We start from the raw sequence: 21,904 nt of genomic DNA on the forward strand, positions 1-21,904 counted from the left end.
GAATTCAATTACTGATCACGACTCAAATTCATATCGAATTCTATCACGGCCGAATGCCAATTTGACCCGGACCCAAATTTAAATGTACTCGAATCTAATTTGGGTACATTCGAGCATCGCTGCACACAGGGACGTAACTATAAAACATAGGGCCCCCCAGCATGGTAAATACTTTTAGTTTTGGGAGTACAATCCCACTTTAACAGGACCCCAGGAGATTGGGAGCAGGGTGGAGCGGATTGTGTAGCACTGATAAGATATTCTGTAAGATGATTCAGAAGCTGGGGCGGGGCCTAATTTAGCTGTAGGCAGCTATGTATGGTGTGCGCACGTTAAGGAACCACTCCTAATGAGAGTTTTGAAAACATGCTTAATGGAGTACTACCCTGACCAGAGCCTTGGGGGAGCCTTGGAACCTAGACTTGGCACCCAGCAGAGCCCAACAATTGCATTACAAGTCACTAATACCCTCTGTGAAACCTGCTGGCGATTTGTACTCACTGTTAGTCAGTTGAGACTGCCAGTTAGCTGAGCTCTGGACAACTGGGACTCTACAGTAACTCACCTTCCTCCATCCGTTCGGGTCCTCCGCTGTTGCGGACACCGCCGCACAGGTCCTGCGCATGGAAGAAATGCTGGTATACAGATCATAGCTAAGGCAGAAGCATCAGACTCCACATTGGTTTGCAACTGACCAATGGGAATTCTCCCTCCCCAGGGAAAGATTCTTTCTCAATAAAGCTGGAGTTTTACATTAATGAGAACTGTGCCTTTCTGAATCTGTTCCCAAATCCACAGCACTGGCGTAACAATAGGGGATGCGACCCCTGCCGTTGCGGGGGGGGGGGGGGCAGGGCCTCCCTAGGGCCCGCTCGGGGACTTTTTGGGGGCAGAAGGGGTCGCAGCATAAGAGGAGAGCTGTGGCCGCAGATCGGTGGGGAGGGGGGAAGTTCTATGAAGCACTTAGTGATCGGAGACCTCCGGCCAGAAGGAGGTATGTGCTCAGCTTGCCTGCCGCCGCTGCTGCCACGAGCACCACCAATGATTGCTTGCAGGAGGGGGAGCGCTGAGAGGAGAGCCCGAGGTGAGGGAGGGGGGGGGAGGAATTTCCCCCCTCCCCACCGATCTGCGGCCACAGCTCTCCTCTTATGGTGCGACCCCTCCTGCCCCCAAAAAGTCCCTGAGCGGGCCCTGGAGGGGGGGGGGGGCACAATTTTTTTTGCAGGGGGCCCGGGGCTTTCTAGGCACGCCCCTGCTCCACAGCATGCAAATTGCATTCATAGCAACCTCTTAAAGAATCCTGAGGCTCTTATAACATACAGTAATTTTATCTGAAGACATTGAGCAGACGTCCCAGTGTCTACGTTCTGCTAGATACAGTGCACTGCGGGGCCTGATATAGTACCAGCCATGCAACTCTAGGTGCATCCAGGAGCATAGCAATAGGGGATGCAGAGGTTGTGACCGCACCAGGGCCCTTGGGGTAGAGGGGCCCCGAGGAGCCCCCCTCAACTACACTATTAGCTCTCTATAGGTCCTGTTCTGGTAATAATCACTTTTATAGATGCTTTGACGAGTAGTAATCATTAACAAACTGTTCCCCATCCCCTACTTGCAACTCTGACATTGTGGTTGTCCTTGGCAGGTTTTCGAGCACCGTATTTGTATAGAGTGCTTGGGAGGCTCAATGTAAAACTTGCACAGGGGCCCATAACTCCTTAGCTACGCCACTGGGTGCATCCTTAGTAGTCAAGTTCTCATCTCTTATCAGATCTAGTGAGAGATCTTCCTGACTGTTTACTATGTGCGTTTCTATAGAAACACAAACACCCTGTATCCATTCATATCACCCACGCAGGCACGCCATGGACTTCTTCTTGATGTCATCAACTCCTAATGCAGTGCATTCTGTCTAACGATTTGATAAACAAACAGATAATAAAATATGGTTGAGTAATCTGAGTAAGTTTTGAAGTGCCTGTAGGCAGCAATAACAGTATGCACAGTTCCCAAAGTTAATTGTGTGTCTGAGACACCCACACTCAAAAGGTAAATTGATGCGTTGCTTAGTTTTAAAATGCAATGATGAAGGAAAAGAAGTAAAGATAAATAGGACCAATGTGGTTTTAATAATGAAAACACACCTTTTGCCAATTAATATTGTGGTAAAGAGGAAAAGATGATGGTCTCACTTGCCATGATCCTGACATCACACTGTGGGAGGGGTTTCACCACAATATCAGCCATACAGACCCCCCTGATCATCTATTTGTGAAAAGTTAAAGACTTCTTTGCTACATACTCCAGATTACAGATTACTTTGTAGCACTCAATTGCCCATCTTCTACCCACAGAGCCATAACAATCCATGCCTTGCACTGACGAGGACCAACAAGTCTGATACTGCTGTATGCATGTTGGATTACTATGGCTCTATAACATAACTCACATTAAGCGGAACTTCACCCAGACAAGTATTTCCTGCGCCTGATAATACCGGAACTCGAGCGGCCATGAAATTCAGATAAACCAATCGCAATCAGCGTATATTCTGGGGAAATGATGTGGCAACGTGATGATGATTGGATGTGACTTCAATATTAAGTAAAATAAATAAAATGGTCTAGGAAACTGACTCATTTCAGTACTGAAAGTTCTTGCTCATAATCACATTTATTATCCAGCGAGATGGAAATTCGTAGAGCAGGCAGATTTAGGTAACGTCTTGTGGCTTACCATAATAATAATGATGATGAGGATGATAAAGGCAGCTTTTGTGCTGATTTTATTGCTGGGATACAAAATGCAAATTTCACAGAATTATACTCACTAATGTAATTTAAGTCATACTCTTAGTCATACTCAAAAGATAGCTGTCTTGGTGCAAGCTACAGTGTATTGGTTTAACACCTGAAGTGAGAGGAATACGGAGGCTGCCATACTTTCCAAAACCTGAACTGAAAAATAAGCATACCCACATCATACTTACCTCCCATGTTGTCTCCTTATCAATCTCTTTCTCCTCTCCCATGTCCTATTTGTTCACTGTGATTAATGGAATTCTCCGTCCTCCATTTCAATAACGGTGATGACCCCTTAACTTTTGATCTATAACCTGCACAAAGTCAATCAATCATGTCTTGGGTAAATTGATTATTATTAGAGCTATGACTAAGGAACTTTGTATGCTCCGATACGAGTGAGCTTTTTTGCTGTGTGTCCATAGATGTCACAAATAAAGATTGGACTTATAATCAACCACATGGTATAGCAGGATAACCTTTCTCTACAAGTTGTTTGACTCCTGTTTGGATGGTTGTATGCATGGTGGTAGTAGCAGTCCCTTTCCTTTTTTTCGTCATTAGATTATTGGCAAGTTTGAACAAGAAGTTTTGAAGATGAAGGATGATACCATTTATTGCTAACTTAAAAGAATAAGATTAAGCTTTCAGCTATTCTGCCTTCATCGGACTCGAATCCTGTATGTACTCTACTGCTACTACTATGCTGGCAAGTTTTAACAAAGTGATTGAACTGATCAGAAAAATCGATGCATGCATGTATGGCCATCTTTTATGACCATAACTCGTCTGTAAACAATTGTAGAATCTAATGAAAACATTTACATGTAATAATAAAGTATCGCATTTCAGCCCCGACCACACTGAATTCAGGACTGTCCAATGGCCCCTTGATGTTTCCAAGCTGCCCGCCTGGACCCTGAGACAACCAAGTAGTCCTAGAACATTGTAATCCCACTACCATGCTTCACAGTTGACACAAGACATATTTTACATTACATAGCCACTTTATGTACACTACCATTTGCTCGCTAAATTTAATTTCATTCATTTTAATTTCTCACAATTTACATTTGATGCAGCTGAAGTTGTAGAAGTAGACACACCCGCAAATGACTGTAACTAGCTGATAAATTTCACAGCTGAAGAGTAATATCTGATGTCCCCAGAGAAGAGTGAGATGAGCATTCTATCTGAACGTGATGGTGGGAAACTGTGGTTACTGGGTGTGTAGGAGGAGGCTGTGTGTAAGCGATAGAGAACGAAGCAGCCCATCTGCGAGAGCGCCGGAGGAACCTGCATCTGTATGCAAGGTAAGAAGCTAGTAGTATAAAGATATACTAATTTAAAACGCACAAAAAAGTAAGTAAAACAACAATGAAATATTTATTTTTAGTTATCTAACCTTTTTAGCAGTCTGCTTTTTGTTCTGATTTGACACAGGCAATGGTTGCAAACTTCTTCTACCCAGTGGCAGATACCTTTTAGAAGGTTCAGACCCTATTTTATGGAACAGTTGTGTTTCATAGCCTTAGGCCTTGTGCACACACTAGATTGACCCCTGCCAAGGCAGACGGTCAGGGCCAAAAATCCAGCATGTGTACGGCTGCCCCTGATGCCCAGGGCCGCTTTCATTGCAGTACAGGAGGTACTGCTGTACAGGGCCCCAAGATACTCGGGGCCCAAACAGTGACACTTCCACATGGGCCCTGGTACACCTATCACTACCTACCTGCTACTACAAGCTACCTACCAGATTGTGTTTTGACATGTGGAGGCAGCACAGAAGAGTAAGGGGGGCCCAGTAGGTTTGCCCAGTATGGGGCCCAGAAAATTCTGATGGGGGCCCAGAAAATTCTGATGGCGGCCCTGCTCAGGGGCGTAGCTAGAAATGACTGGGCCCCATAGCAAAACATTTTTATCCCCCCCCCCCCCACGACCTTCCAACCCCACGGACCTCGGACCTCCCACCCAAACATTCCTCCAGGACAATCCACCCCAACATTCCCACACCCCTCTAAGTACAGTATAAGCAGCCAGGTCTATAGGTGTCCCCAGAATAGGTGGCCAGGGGTATAGATGTCCCCAGAACAGGTAGCCAGGCGGAGAGATGTCCCCAGAACAGGTAGCCAGGGGTAGAGATGTCCCCAGAACAGGTTGCCAGGGGTATATGTGCCCAGTATATGTATGTAAGTTCCGCCCCTCTGCCAAACGCCGCACAGCACTTAGTTCTGGAGGAGAGAGCGAGAGAGGGAGAGCCCTAAGGTGAGGGAAGGGGGGGGGGGGAGATGGCCCCCCTTCTTCGCCGCTGCCCACTACTCTCCCTCCACTGCTCTCCTCCTGCTCACAGGGCAGACACCCGTTGGCAACACTGCTGTGGGCCCCCTGTGACGTAGGGCTCGGGCAGTCCCATAGCAACAGCTATGGTTGCTACGGCGATTGCTACGCCCCTGGCCCTGCTGATGTCCCTCGGTGCGTGAGCGATTAGCCAGGTGGATGGTTTTGACTGAATGCAGGACGAGGGCCCTGCTCTCCTCACATCCCCACACTCTGTACCTCTCCACTGTGCACCATGCCATGCACCCTTCTCCCCCCATTCTAGAGGCCTACATAGTATATCTACAGGATTGTAAAAAATATGGCAGCCTCCATATACCTCTTTCTTCAGGTTCCCTTTAGGCCACTTTTACACTTGTCTTGCAAAGCTGCCTAGCTTCATTGAGCTACCCTGTTTTACCGCAGGGTAACGCAACGGCAATGCAAGGAAATTAGGCCTAGCACGGCTACGGCGTCGGGTTGTGCTGGAAGAGCCCGATCGGCTGACAAGCTGCCGCAATGTCAACAGCGCATTACCATTTGACTTCTGCTGCGACGTAGTGACGGCAGAAGTAATGTAAGTCAATGGGAGATGCAGGCAATTTAAACATGCTTGTGGCGGCAGCGCAGTGCAGATGGGAATACGATGGGGAATCCCAGTGATGTATTTCCTGTCCAGCAGGGGGTATGTTACAGGGCAAGGGACAGTGAGGGGCGTGCGGAGCTATGCATATGTGACCCTGTTGGCACACTCTTACACAGGGTCAAATGATTGACATGAGATGGGGCGGGGCATCGGACCACACACGCACCAGTGAGCCATAAAACCAGCCTTCAGAACATGCCTGTTGAAGGGTGGTCAAGCTTATGTTTTGGAACAAGCATGCAGCCAAGGAAATCTGGTCTGAATCAGAACCCAACCTGCCTTCCAGCTCTGGATCAACTACCCACATAGTAATAGAGGCAGAGGGTCAGCAAAATAGTCACATTCCTGTTGCTACAGGTTTCCTTTAAAGTCTTAGCATACGAAGGGCTGGATCACATGGGCGACTGCCAGTGGCTGCGCACGACGTTCACTGCCGGGATCCACCGTGTCCCACATTTAGATGAATGGCAGCATTCAACTCAAAGCATTTGTCTAACAATAGGGGAAAAAGATCTCACAACGCACTATTTATAATCATTAATTATCTTCAATACTATTAAGTAGATATGTCACAAATCAAAAAACACTTAGGCACATACAGAGTTTCCACGCAGGGAAACTACAGGAAAGGGAAAGAGATAAGACAGATTAAAAATCCACAATGGGGATTGGTGGCTGCATGATAAATGCGGTTGGAGCAAAAAAAGTAATAGAAAACAGTATAGGGGGCTATACATCTGTGCATACAGGGGATATCAAAATCACATAGTACAGGCCATGAATAAATACAAATAGTGACGGGAATATGTTATATATCACTCACAACACATTAGTAGTTGCGGAAATCCGCAGTGCAAATTTGCAAAGTCCAAGGTGCAAATATAACGTTGTCACATAAGGCTCTATAAAAATCACTCGTGGAATAAATACAGTGCTAGCCAAAAAGTTTAAATATCAAACAATGCCTAATGTGACACAAAGTGCAAGCCAGATCAAGCACCGGTAAAATTAAGTAGAAATATCCAAGGTAACCCTTATGTATCATATGGAGCAACAGTCAAAGAGCTCTAAGTCCAGAGAGAGTCTGAGCACTATGAAAATATGCAGTACAAAACCACCTGCACTACGCCCTCCCTCCAAACACCGCAGCCACCATGTAAATAGGTCTTACACGTGTGTCGCTGGATCAACCTGCTTCCTCAGAGAACACGTGTGTCGCGGATCAACTGGCTTCCTCAGAGACCATGTGTGTCGCGGATCAACTCGCTTCCTCAGAGACCATGCGGTCTCTGAGGAAGCCGGTTGATGTGGCGACACACGTGTAACACCTTCTTACATGGCGGCTGCGGTGTTTGGCAATCAAAAGCATTTACCATTGATTGCCATCAATTGCGCAAACACTGACTTTATTTTCAGAGATGCTGCGTAAAGCGGCTAACGTTGGCTGTGTTCATGATTCCGTGTCCCCCTAAGAGCTCAAAACACATCACAACAATTAAATGTCGGGAACCAATGCCAAACACTTTCCTGCTAAATTGCCTTCAGTAACAGGAAAAGGTTTACATCGGCAAAATAAGCCACCAGCAGCCGTCCATCCTGAACTCTTGTACAGGACAGAAGAAAAACAGAGAGAAATGCACCCTGTATGTATTTAGAAAGTTTAGCCTGTCTGATTCCCCCTCATTTGTGTATAATCACAAGTTGTAATTTGATCTCTCCCCTGTGTCACATGACTGCCATGGCAGAGATGGCAGATAAGCCCATTTGAAAGTGCAGGCTTTAAACAATATGTCTGCTTGCATGAATCAGGAAGTAGAAACAGTGCAGATTTATTTTTAGATTTGTATCAGATGGAAAAAAGAAATGTTTTTTTGTTTAACGGTTATTATGCTGTTGTGTATCTTTTAGAGCAGAAAGGGAGTTCTGAGTTCAGTTCCGCTTTAAGGTGCCCACTAATGATACAATCTTTTTGATTGTACAATATTACACCATCTTTTTAGTAGAAGGGTAAACTGAGTGAATATACTCTGAACAGATATTTTAAGTAGGCCCTTATATTACATTAGGTAAGCATTAATGATACGATTCTTCAGACAATCGATTTTCCAATTCAATACATATTACAATCAAATCTGAGAATCAAACGTCCAAGGAAACATATCGTTAATGGCCACCTATAGCTGCGGTAAGATTGTACAATCAAGATTGTGTCATTAGTATGTGAACGTGGTTAGCCTTTGTTCATTAACGCCTGAAAGGGGCCTACCTCTTTGTAGTAATTGGGAAGTTGGGTACATTTACATTTTAAAAAAAGTTGCATTAAAAACAAACAAAAATAAAACAAAATATAAGGGCTTGTAGCACACTTAAAGTGGACCTGAACTGTTGCACAGGATGGAAGGAAAACAGAGAAATGCTCCCTGTATGTATTTAGAGAGTTTAGCCCGTCTAATTCCCCTTCATCTGTGACTAATCACAACTGTAGTTTGATCTCTCAGCTGTGTCAGTTGGCTTTCTCGTCACCGCAGAAACACTGCAGATTTTTTGCAGGATTTGTATTTGTAACAAATAAATGTTTTTCTTTGAAGGTTATTATGCTGTTGCTTATCTTTTAGAAAAAAGAGGAAGTTCTGAGTTCAGGTCCGCTTTAAGAATAATGCACTGATACTGACCACATATGTTGACAGCTGAAGTGAGAAGTATATGGAGGCTGCCATATTTATTTACTGTTAACTACTTACGGACCACAGTGGTCCTTAAGTGGTTAAATCTTAAATTCTAAAAAATAGCCTGGTCGGGATCTGGAGAATGGGCACTTCTCTGATCTTGCACTGGAATTGTGTTTTAAAGTGATTTGATGTATGTGGGTTCCTGTTGACCATGACCCACTACTGATCCACATATCGATTGATTGTGGTTGTGATCACCTGTTACATTTGTTGAGCACTTGTGTGGCTGCAGGTTTATAGTGCTGGGAGCACCGAGTTACTGCCAACCAGGGGCGTAACTATAAAATCACTGGCCCCCCTGCGGTACTTTGGACTCCACCCTCTTCCTCGCTTTTTGCACTGGTAAACTGAGAACTGAAAGAATTGAATGTTATTCAATTGGCTAGTGCACACTTTGGTACTTATCCGTTAGCCGGGCGCATCCTCTAGGTGGCGACAAAACTCCACCAGAGTTACATCTTTCCCTACTATCCATGTCGGCCTGGAGGGGGAATAGTAATTAGCGCCACCTGCCGGATGCGCCCGGCTAACGGATAAGTACCCACACTTTTGTTTTCCCCATGCAGATAAAAACAGACAGCAGTGAAGCACTGCTCACATTTTCTCTATCAATTATCTTAGCTTCTGTGATAAAACGTTTTCACACATACAGACACACATGGTGTGCAGAAAGCGCATACAGAAAAACGCACACAGGAAACTGACAGACGAGTATACTCCCTTCCTCACCTTATTATACTCACTCTGTCCTCCTCTGATGGAGCAGAACTGGCTTTGCAGACTTCTCCAGCATGACTACAGTACAGAGCACTTGGGGAGAGAGTGGAGAGGTTGGGTGCTGGGTGCTGTACACGAGACCCTGCAGCACGCTGTATAGGGACTGTCTACAAATCTTTGTCTACACAACATTGTATGATTCCTTATCAGTGGCTGAGCAGATGCAGTCATTAGAACAACTGTGCAGAGAACAAAAAGCTTTTTCTCTCTGTACCCATAGTTGTCAAACTCTCAGGACAGGGGAAAAAAAGTCTCCCCCCACGGGCCCCCGGTGGCTTCTGGGCCCCCCTGCGGCTGCATCCCTTGCAGGGTCTATTGTTACGCCCATACCAACCATCTGTACTATCTTTGTGTAGAATAGGATCTAGGGCCCTTTTCCACTAGCAATCGCAATCACAAATCACAAACGCCCGCGATTGCGATTTTTTTATTAATTCTGTTATGCGATTGCGATTTTCATTTGCATTGTATTATCATTATAAAAATCGCTCCAGAAAGCGATTGCAATTTGCGATTTCCCAATCGAATCACTGTAGTGGAAAATACTTCTCGTGATTTCTATGATAAAGTAACAACCCTAGCGATTTAAAAATCCCTAGCGATTTGCGATTTCGCGATTCAGCAATCGCAATCGCTCTAGTGGAAATTTGGAAAAGGGCCCTCAGGCTGCCACACAGCACTGTTTTGACTGGCAAAAGCGGAGTGCTTGTACATATTGCCTTAATCTATAGGAGTACTTGCAATGGACAGGCGTGTTCAGTGTGAGTAGACCAGGCAGCTGTGAGGGGGTTAATGTGACACAGAACACTCTCCTGGTATCAGAGCATACTTACAAGTTATACATAGGAAACCACAAACATGATATTTCCGCTCTCATTTACCAGCAGGCAATGCCTGTCTCTATTCCTACAGCAGAGAAAACTGGTTTTGTACCTACAGCAGTCAGTCATGTCTTGTTTCTGCATGAAACTCATCTGAAGAGCAAAGAATGACCATGGCCAGGCACAGGACCGCGAACAGCAATGGACTCCATCTAGAGAGCTTCGTCCTGAGTCACTACGAGACTTGTTCCAGAACGCTGGGGAGCAGGGGCACGGGTGGCCGGTGCCACGGCCTGGCCAACGCGCTGGCAACGTTGCCAAGGGGACACAAACATGTAAGTTACCTTTTTTCAAAAGTCAAAAAAGCAAACATGATATTCTTTTTATTTGCTCTAGAGGTAGTTTGGTTAAAGGACAGTGGGCAGCATGGTGGCGTAGTGGTTAGCGCTGTCACCTTGCAGCGCTGGGTCCTTGGTTTGAATCGCAGCCAGGGCACTATCTACATGGAGTTTGTATGTTCTACCTGTGTCTGCGTGGGTTTCCCTCGGGCACTCAGGTTTCCTCCCACATCCCAAAAACATACAAATAATTTAATTGGCTTTCCCCCGAATCTCCCTAAATTGGCTCTAGACTATGATACATACACTACACAATACATACATAGACATAGGACTATGGTAGGGATTAGATTGTGAGCTGTTCTGAGGGACAGAAAGTGACAATACAATATACTCTGTGCTGCGCTTTTGGAAATGTAGGTGCTATATAAATACTAAATAATGGACAACTATCATAAAATATATTAAAATGTAAAATATGTACAATACAATGTAAATTTCTCTGAGAGTAAGATAAAATACTTATTACTTTTTTTCTTATGTCACTGTCACTTACAGTAGTGGATAGTGGAAATGTGACAGATATGAGAGGTTTTGGACTAGTATATCTCCTCATGGGGGATTCTCAGCTGTCTTTCTTTTTACAAAAGCACTTTTTTGAGTAGCAATTTCTCAGTCCAACTGCCAGAATAGTGAGTTAACTTGTAGGGAGGCTGGACAGCAGCTTTGTATATATCCTATCCAGGTAATGCTTCTGTAAAAATTAGTTCACAGTAGGATGTGTTGTGTTGTAAAGTTGCAACGCAATGTGTTGAAAGAGTTCAGAAAGTTGACAGCTGAGGGGAAAACATGCTCCTATGCCTTGAGGTCCTGGTGGAGATGGACCAAAAGCTCTGTAGAAGCGGTGGCCTGGGTGTGAGTGATCATTCGCAATCTTCAGTACCAATATTCTCCAAACCTGCATGAAAGAAGCTCTGGAATATACTAGAACTACAGCAGATTTTGTTTTTCCTCAACTCCAGGACAGGAGTAGTTTAGTTTTGGAGGATGAGGAAAGGACCTAAGAAATCCACAATGCTCCTTGATTTGAATAATAACCCTTGTGATCCTGAAGGCTGTGAACGAGGGGAAGCATTAACTTTCTGGTGGAGGTCCCAACATTTACCCAAATCACAAAAAAAACTAATCATTGTTTTGGGTCTTTTCAAACTGGGCTGTAGGACAAGCTATTCACCAGCAAAGTGCTACTAACACTTCTCAGAATGGAAGACTTATAGAAATGGTCAAAATCACTGGGATCGAATCTGCTGCCAATCGTTTGCGCTAAACGCACCCGCCGATCCGATTTCCTCCCGAAATCGGAACGGTCCGTCGATCGCGCAGTGCGTGTTATTTCCATCGATCGCCCACTGGTAGAGAGCGCGTCGCTAGCGGCGGCCGATCCGATACAGTTATACATTACCTGACGCTGGCTCCCGGGCATCTTCTCCGCATCTTCTCCGCGCTTCTCTCTTGCTTCCATCCCAGCGTACATTAACTTCCTGTGTCACTCCAGTGACCAGGAAGTTCAAATAGAGGGCGCTCTATTTGAACTTCCTGGTCACGGAGTGACACAGTGTACGCTGGGATGCGGTGCGGGGTGCAGCGCGGAGAAGAGGACCCGGAGCAGCGGAGCCAGCTTCAGGTAATGTATGCGGGGGGGGGGGGGGGGGACAGGCGGCAGCGGCGGCTCCACAGATTGTGATCGGTTTCAGGCTGAAATCGATTCACAATCTGTTTGCAGTAAAGGCAGCCATACGATCCCTCTCTGATCAGATTCGATCAGATAGGGATCTGTCAGCTGGTCGATCTAATGGCAAATCGACCAGTGTATGGCTACCTTAATGCTATAGACTGACCCAATCCCGACAGAAACTGTCACTTGTATACCTGATGTTTAACTCTTTCAGGCAGAAAAAGATAAAAAGGAACACAGCTTAGTTATTTATGTGCATGGCACTGTACCTACACATGTCTATCTCATCATGTCACAGGTCACCTCGGTTGTCCTTTAATGCATTATAATGGGTCTATTGCAATGGGGGTTTGATTTAGCATATTTATTTATAAAAGTGTATTATCCTTTAACGTTTTCGCATCTCTGCTTCCTGCGTACCTTTATTTCTGTTATAAAAAGTCTGAGACAATAACTGAAGGTAGATTAATAGGAGTCTGCATCAGGCAGACAATGTCACCCTGTAATTTAGTATGTGGCGGTAATGAGTGTAATTGTCAGCTGAGTAGGCAGTGACAGCACTAAATGGATAATTAATGTGACAAGGAAATACACGCTGATAGGTGGCGGAGTCTAATTAGCAGGCTCAGAATGATAACATTTCTTAGGTGATATAAGGACGGTGCCTATGTAAGCTTGTAGCTGCATTTTATTTCATCTCAGCTGAGCATGACCTGCATCCCCCGCCAAAAAACATGCCAGACTGGTAACTTCCTAGCCCCTGGCATAGCATCCTGTGCATATCCCGGGGGGCCAAATTACATCCAAACTCCAGGAATGTTTTATTGTTTTGATTCCAAAAGGGTCTGAAATCTCTTAGGCCCTTTTCCACTCGATGTGGTCCATTGCAGTGCTATTGTTATACAAGACAAATTACATTTACATTGCGTCCTGGTGGACTCAAAGCGTGAGAGCTGCAGCAACTAGAGGACGCTCAGTAGGCAGTAGTAAAGTTAGGGTGTCTAGCCCAAGGACTCCTTACTGGATAGGTGCTGGTCTCCGGAGTCAGAGGCAGAGCCCTTAATCAGTACACTATCCAGCCACTTTACAATCGCACAGCAACAGTCACGAAAGGTCACTCCGCATAATACTCCTGTGGTGTGACTATACTGTGAGGCATGCTTTTCAGTGAAAGTATGCCTCACTTCCAGGCTCACCATGCACGGCGCATGTTTACTCTTGTGGCGTCACTACTGGACCCGCCGCAACCCCACCCTATAGGGAATGGATCTACTCTTGTGTCAAGTTGTACTTGAGTATTTACAGTTAGCTGAGTAAAAGCCCCTTGAGGGCCAATTCAAGCCACAATGGGGCCCTGGGCAAAGATAACCCGGGCCCCCCCCACCCCACAGCAAATGATGCCCCCGGCTCCTTAGCCATCTGTATTAAAAGATCTTCACCATAGACTTCAATGTTATTTCTTCAAATATGGGCTACAAGGTGGTGAAAAGGGCTCCCAAGATTTCTTTCGGCTACAAGGTTTTCGATTCAGCTACAAAAGGGCGCCCCTTTGTAGCCCATATTTTTGATTTGGCTACAAGGTTTTCGGCTACAAGGTGTTTGTTTCTGCCACAAAAGGGCACCCTTTTATAGCTGAGATGAGGCATCTCAAGCGGGTAGGGGGGCTTAGTGTTAGGCACCACCAGGGGGGTCTTAGGGTTAGGCACCATCAAGGAGGGGTTAGGGTTAGGCACCACCAGGGGAGCGTTTTGAGTGAGAGTAGGGAGAAGTTAGGTCATAGTAATTACTTTTCTTGGCTATATCCAGAGCCCTTTTATAGCCCAACAAATTTTGCCTTTTTATAAACTAAAACTAGCTTTTCGGCTACATCAGGCACCCCTTGTAGCTGAACCTGGCATATGGACCACACCAGGCACCCTTTGCAGCCGAATTTGGCATATGGACTACACCAGGCACCCTTTGTAGCCGAATTTGGCATATGGACTACATCAGGCGCCCTTTGTAGCCGAATTTGGCATATGGGCTACTCCAGGCACCCTTTGTAGCCGAATTTGGCATATGGGCTACACCAGGCACCCTTTGTAGCCGAATCTATGTTTAGCATGTATGTTTAGCATACCTCCCAACTTTTTGAGATAGGAAAAAGGGACATGTCCTGCCACAGCTCTAACCATGCCCCTGCCACACTCCTCGTTATGCATATCACAAAGAATTCAAGGTTTTTGATTCTGCTACAAAAGGGCACCCTTCTATAGCCGAAATTTTTGATTCGAGGGTGCAGGTGAGGTTAGGATTAGGCATCACCTGGGGGGTCTTAGGGTTAGGCACCACCAGGGGAGTGTTAAGGGGCCCATACACCTAACGATTTTCCCGCGGATATACAGCAGATTCGATCACTGTGATGATGCGATTCGATGCGTAAACGCAAATGATTGATTTCCGTCTGAAATCAACCGTTCCCGTCGATTCCCGTCAATCTGTCCGTGCGGAAGATTTTTCGCGATCGCGGGCGGGTCGGGAGTGCGTTCGAATGCCCGATGACCGACGCAATACAGCGGAGTCCAGCAGGCTTCACTTCTTCCTGTCCCGGTAGGAAGTTTAAACAGTAGAGCGCCCTCTACTGTTTAAACTTCCCCTGACAGAAAGAAGTGAAGCCAGCCGGAACCCCGGAGCCCAGCGGAGAATAAGACAGTGGTGACAGTGCAGCCGGAACACGCGCCGGCGGAGCAGGTAATGTATGCGGGGGGGGGGGGGGGGGGGGGGGCAGGGGCAGCACCACCACAGATTGTGATCGGTTTCATCCTCAAATCGATTCACAATCTGCAGCGAAGGCAGCCACACGATCCCTCTCTGATCAGATTCGATCAGAGAGGGATCTATCTGTTGGTCGAATCTGATGGCAAATCGACCAGTGTATGGCCAACTTTAGGGTTAGGCATCACCTGGGGGGTCTTAGGGTTAGGCACCACCTGGGGGGTCTTAGGGTTAGGCACCCCCTTGGGGGTCTTAGGGTTAAGCAGCACCTGGGGGTCTTAGGGTTAAGCACCACCTGGGGGTCTTAGGGTTAGGCACCACCTGGGAGTCTTAGGGTTAGGCACCACCTGAGGAGTCTTAGGGTTAGGCACCACCTGAGGAGTCTTAGGGTTAGGCACCACCTGGGGGGGGGGTCTTAGGGTTAGGCACCACCTGGGGGGTTAGGCACCACCTGGGGGGTCTTAGAGTTAGGCACCCCCTGGGGGGTCTTAGGGTTAAGCACCACCTGGGGGGTCTTAGGGTTAGGCACCACCTGGGGGGGTCTTAGGGTTAAGCAGCACCTGGGGGTCTTAGGGTTAAGCACCACCTGGGGGTCTTAGGGTTAGGCACCACCTGGGGAGTCTTAGGGTTAGGCACCACCTGAGGAGTCTTAGGGTTAGGCACCACCTGTCTTAGGGTTAGGCACCACCTGGGGGGTTAGGCACCACCTGGGGGGGTCTTAGGGTTAGGCACCACCTGGGGGGTTAGGGTTAGGCACCACCTGGGGGGTCTTAGGGTTAGGCATCCTCAAATCGATTCACAATCTGCAGCGAAGGCAGCCACACGATCCCTCTCTGATCAGATTCGATCAGATTCGATCAGAGAGGGATCTATCTGTTGGTCCAATCTGATGGCAAATCGACCAGTGTATGGCCAACTTTAGGGTTAGGCACCCCCTGGGGGGTCTTAGGGTTAAGCACCACCTGGGGGGTCTTAGGGTTAGGCACCACCAGGGGAGTCTTAAGGTTAGGCACCACCTTGGGGGGGGGGGGGGGTCTTAGGGTTAGGCACCACCTGTGGTGTTAGGGTTAGGCACCATCATTGTCCTGTGTGAGAGTAGGGTGCAGTTAGGTCATAATAATCAGTTTTCTTAGCTATATCTAGAGCCCTTTTAGGGCCCAAAACATTTTGCCTATAACAGCATCCTTTTTATAAACTAAATCTAGCTTTTTCGGCTACACCATGTGCCCTTTGTAGCAGAAGTTGGCATATGGACTACACCACCCTTTGTGGCCGCAGTTGGCATATATGGGCTACATCATGTGCCCTTTGTAGCCGATGTTGGCATATGGGCTACACCAGGCGCCCTTTTTGTAGCCAAATTTGGTATATATGGGCTACACCAGGAGCCCTTTTTTCCAGGCTCCCTTTTCAAATAGATGTAGAAATACTGTATGCAGGTGAAACTAAAAAAATTAGAATATTGTGCAAAAGATCATTTATTTCAGCAATTCAACTTAAAAGGTGAAACTAATATACTAAATAGACTCATTACATGCAAAGTGAGATATTTCAAGTCTTTATTTGTTATAATTGTGATGATGAAAACCTCATAACCAAAATCTCATTCCATTACAATATTGTGAAAATGTTCAATATTCGAGGCCAGGGGCAAACCCAGGATTTTCAGGAAGGGGGCGTTGGGATTCCTGAAAGGTCTCTCTCAGCTACGCACAATGCAGTATAATAATATGGTAGGATCTGACAATTATTTCCTAAATGACCGATCTGCTCTCGATCGGCAACGGGATCGATCAGGAGTAGTTTGGATACAGATTATAATGAGGACAGTCAACATTGCTAATGAAGGGGAAAATGAAGCTCTCACACAGGGCACATGGCTCTGTTCATACCTGACTCTGTTAAGTTCCCCAGAGCTGCTCAATGCTCTGTTCACACACAGCTGCTCCATACTCTCTACACATGCTGCTGCTCCATGCTCTGTACACATGCTGCTGCTCCATGCTCTCAGTATCTACACATGCTGCTGCTCCATGCTCTGTACACACGCTGCTGCTCCATGCTCTGTACACACGCTGCTGCTCCATGCTCTGTACACATGCTGCTGCTCCATGCTCTGTACACACATTGCTGCTCCATGCTCTCAGTATCTACACATGCTGCTGCTCCATGCTCTGTACACACGCTGCTGCTCCATGCTCTGTACACACACTGCTGCTCCATGCTCTGTACACATGCTGCTGCTCCATGCTCTGTACACACGCTGCTGCTCCATGCTCTGTACACATGCTGCTGCTCCATGCTCTGTACACACGCTGCTGCTCCATGCTCTGTACACATGCTGCTGCTCCATGCTCTGTACACATGCTGCTGCTCCATGCTCTGTACACACGCTGCTGCTCCATGCTCTGTACACACGCTGCTGCTCCATGCTCTGTACACACGCTGCTGCTCCATGCTCTGTACACACTGCTCCATGCTGCTGCTCCATGCTCTGTACACACGCTGCTGCTCCATGCTCTGTACACACGCTGCTGCTCCATGCTCTGTACACACGCTGCTGCTCCATGCTCTGTACACACGCTGCTGCTCCATGCTCTGTACACACGCTGCTGCTCCATGCTCTGTACACACGCTGCTGCTCCATGCTCTGTACACACGCTGCTGCTCCATGCTCTGTACACACGCTGCTACTCCATGCTCTGTACACATGCTGCTGCTCCATGCTCTGTACACACGCTGCTACTCCATGCTCTGTACACATGCTGCTGCTCCATGCTCTGTACCAGGGCCGGGCCGAGGCATAGGCTGGAGAGGCTCCAGCCTCAGGGCGCAGTGTAGGAGGGGGCGCACAATTCATTCAGCTGTCATTCCTAATTGTGTTTGAAGCAGAAAGGAATAAGAAAAGGAGATACATGGAAGTGACTACAAGCCATATAACTAGAGATTAAGGTGTTGGGGGCCCTGGGGTGCCTCTTAGTCTAATAGCAATCAGTGTGTGACGGCTGGGGTGGAGGGATGGAGGGGCGCACTTTGGTGTCTCAGCCTTGGGTGCTGGAGGACCTTGTCCCGGCTCTGCTCTGTACACACGCTGCCGCTCCATCCAAAGTCACCTGTAGCAGGGAAAGAAAGGGGTCTGGGCTGTGAGCTGCAGGATGCCTGCAGGCATTCTGGTGTCTCAACCTGTGCCTGTCCCCAGACACTGCACTGCCCTGGTCTGAGGGGGGATTCTGGGCATCTGTAATCCCCCCCCCCCCCTTGCATTTGCCTATGTAGGCTCAAAGTGTCAGACTCTAATCAGCTAATTAATCCAAAACACCTAAAAAGGGTTCATATTTCATATATTAGTTTTACCTTTTAAGTTGAATTATTGAAATAAATGAACTTTTGCATGATAGTTGATTGATGCACCATTGTTAACAGCGACAGTAATTGTGCCTGTGTATGCATCTCTACAAATGGATTGCAGCAGGAATATCAGATTTCTTGTCCATTGTGAATCTGTCTGTCTGATTATAAACACCACCACTGCTTCAACAGTACTGGTGAGTTCAATTAAACTGGAGTGACAACAGTGACACCTGCAGGCAGCAGTTTATTTTACACATTGAATGCTCATACAAAAATATAATTCTAATATTGTGATTGGGCAAATACAAAGATTGCTATCATCACTTGGAAGAAAAATGCACATCAGGTGTTTGACTGACTTTCCTTTGGCATTCTGGTCTGCATAATTGATAGAGATTCAATTTTCAAAAAGTTCTGAAATGATCACATTTTGTCACAAACGGTTTTACTTTAAGGAGAGTCTTAAAGAGGAGCTGTCAGCCATACTATCTCAGAAAAAAACAACAACACATATATAAGTAGATAAATACTTCCTCTACTTACATGACATGTATTGCACTGTCCACGTTTTGATTTTAGTGATTTTTCTACAGTAAAAAAGAGAAAATCTTTCTTAGCATTTCCCATTTTAGCTATGGCTATTTTGAAGCCAATCCTGGTGTAATTTCCTCCCTTACTCTCCTGATTTGCCCGCCCTTCACTATAGAAAGTGCATTGTCTCAGCATGAGAAATCTTCGCCAATCAGAGAAGAACAGAGGTGTGGAAGGGGAAAACAGGAGGGAAAGAGGCTTCAGCCAATCAGGCTGCATTAGTTAAGTCTGAGGGGAAGTAGAGAAGCAAAAAAGGACAACCCAGCATGCCCTGCAACTTCCTTTGTGTGTACCAAATTTTGTGTGTACCAAATAAGAGTCAGGTAAACTGGGGAATGATCATTTATCAACAAGAAAAGTAATCGTGATTTTAACTTTTGGATTGTCTGGTTAGCATCCTTATTACTTGTTTACCAGATAAAAATAAAGAATTGAGTTTTGATTTTATGCTCGACAGTTACACTTTAAGGAAAATAGATGGTTTTATGAGCTATTAACAGCTTCCTCATTTGACCATCTTTATAGTACTGTCCATTTAAAGAGAACCAGAGAAGAAGTACCCTCTTGTATTTTACCATATAAATCAGTGGGAACATGACAGTAAACACCTAATCTGCTCTTTGTTTTATTGTTCTCTGTTTAATCTGACTGTTATCACCTCATATAAGAATCCCCGACTGAGCATTCAGTCTAGCTTTTAGCTTTGCTACGGAAAGATTATAGCTGAGTCTATCTTCTCTGGTGTCTTTTCAAGCCCAAGCCTGCCCCCTTGTGGCTCTGCTATAATGGCTCAGCTATAATTATTCCCTGCAAAGCCAGACTGAATGCTCAGTCCAGGATTCTTATCACAGCTGAAACAGACACTTTTAGCAGTGAGGATGAAACAGAGAGCATGGCAAGTGTTTTCTCTAATGTTCTTACTGATATATATGGTAAAATACACAAGGGTGCTTCATCTCTGGTTCACTATAACTATAGCAAAACAGTGGACTGTTAGCATAAAAGAAATATAGCCCAATCTCAGTTTCGTAAGCTGCATAATGCAATAAATCACTTTATTAACAAAGCATCATAGCTAAAGTGGACAACGTTTTTAGCACTGTATGCTCTCTACACCAGGTACTAACATACCAAACATATGGTTTACAAGCTTGTGCATGAATGTTTAATATTTCTGACTGTTGTATCTGGTCACAGTCTCACAGGAAGTGTGTGTCTCTGCGTTTGCTTTCCTTAGCTCAGGTGAGAACAGCTGATGTTACCCCTGACTTTTTGGTCTGTTGAAAAGCCATTTTTTAAATGTGTATTATTTTTGTTCATCAGTAGCAGTTTGAGGACAGTGTAGGAAAATACTCACGTTAGAGGCCTGTATTGGGTCGGGTACCCGCGGGTTACCCGAAATGCAGGACGGGCTCGAGTACCCATTTTGATGTAAATTGGATTGCGGGTTGGGTGCGGGTAGAGGGTCTGTGGGTCAGGTGCAGGTACTTGTGAAAAGAAAGCGGGTGCGGGTTGGGTGCGGGTCTGAAAAATTAGGGCCGGTTCACACTTGCGGTTTTGCAAAAACCGCACCGGATGTCCGGACCGCACCGGAGCCGGATCGGACCTGAACCGTACGGTTCCTGTCCGGATCCGGTCCGGTTGCATACGGTTTCCGTGCGGTATGAACACGGTTGCGGTCCGGATCCGGATTCTTAAAGAGTAACAACCTGTATAAAAACAAAAAAAAATGTTGGGGTCTGGGAGGTCAGCAGAAGGGGGACCTGTGGAATCAGGCCCTCTGCTGTTTAGCACTCACCTCCACCTCCGACATGCTGCCAACATCTCCGGATCCGGATCCAGCTGTGCTGCTCCACTCCAAAATGCTTGCCCATGTGTCCCCAGCCAATATCGCCGCAAAAATCCGCATAGGAAGTGGGGTAGAACATCCGGATTTTTTGCCAGTGTGTTGTGCGCTCTCCGGTTCTCATTGGTTTCCATTGGCCGGATGGTGCAGTCCGGCTCCGCCCCGGATACGGCTGCCGGAGGAGCCGGACCAAAAAATAGCGCATGTTGGAACGGACACCGGAGTCCGGATCCGGTCCGGCTCCGGTCCGGACGAAACGGACACATGTGAACCCTGGCATAGATTTACATTGCTATGCCGTGCGTCCGTTTCGTCCGGCCAGCATGCGGTGCGGCTCCGGCACGGCTATTCCGGATAGCCACCGCTAATGTGAACCGGGCCTAAGACCCCCACAGGCCTCTAACTCATGTACACAGAGGAAAGCAAGTGCAGAGAGACACACTTCCTGTGACAAGAGAGAAAATTCAGAGATTTAATAAATGAAAGCAGGCAGTTGTTATTGTCACGCATTATATATGCACATGTTTTAACGTTCTAAATACATTTTGACACAGATCCTCTTTACTAATCTCTTCTCTACCAGCACAACCACCCATCTCCATACTACCCCTTCCCTAAAGCTTCATTTACTTGATAATTATAGTGTATATACTCACAAAAGTGGCGCTTATCGTGACCTTGAGACTGTACTGCGTGTACTCCTATTTGTTATTGCCTGATGAAGCAGGAATATACCTGTGAAACGCGTTGCATGGTTGTCTGGAGTATATAAATAAACCTGTTGTTAAAAAGCTGACAGTATCTTGTCTACTTCAAGGAGGCTAGTCTACCTCCACCTCCTGAGGAAGTTTAAACTTGTTAGTACCTTTTATCCTGCTGGCACCTCTGTTCACGCTTATATTACTTCATTCACTTGAGCTGATAAGTGTTACATTCTACATAACTAAAGTTTGTTTTAATTATCTTGCCTTGCTGGCCAGAACAAAACAATCTGCTGTATCTGTTCCATTGGGGCTGTTATTTTGCTTTTTTCGGGAACTCTGAACGGCTGGGGTTATTTGTCAGGTGTCACCTAAGCTGCTGTAGATACTAAACGGTTATCTTTGCTTCTGCTGCTCCCCTGACAAAAGTTTGTTTACATTAGAGGTGAATAACCAGGTCAAAAAGTGATTCAGTGCAGTCAAATCTACAGAGATTCA

The 21,904-nt window shown here is 46.2% G+C and overlaps 1 protein-coding gene across 1 annotated transcript in view; it reads left to right on the plus strand.

Annotated features, from left to right (window-relative positions):
* The first annotated feature begins 4,085 nt into the window (after positions 1-4,085).
* The window catches only part of CYTIP (cytohesin 1 interacting protein), a 50,517-nt gene continuing 32,698 nt past the window's right edge, over positions 4,086-21,904 (plus strand). Inside the window, exons 1-2 of the mRNA XM_068245751.1 lie at positions 4,086-4,114; positions 10,182-10,425. Of these exons, the coding sequence (XP_068101852.1) occupies positions 10,258-10,425 (168 nt within the window). The 5' untranslated portion in view covers positions 4,086-4,114; positions 10,182-10,257. The remainder of the gene's footprint in view (positions 4,115-10,181; positions 10,426-21,904) is intronic.

This window comes from Hyperolius riggenbachi, chromosome 7, assembly GCF_040937935.1.
Source record: "Hyperolius riggenbachi isolate aHypRig1 chromosome 7, aHypRig1.pri, whole genome shotgun sequence".
NCBI classification, from domain to species: Eukaryota; Metazoa; Chordata; class Amphibia; order Anura; family Hyperoliidae; genus Hyperolius; species Hyperolius riggenbachi.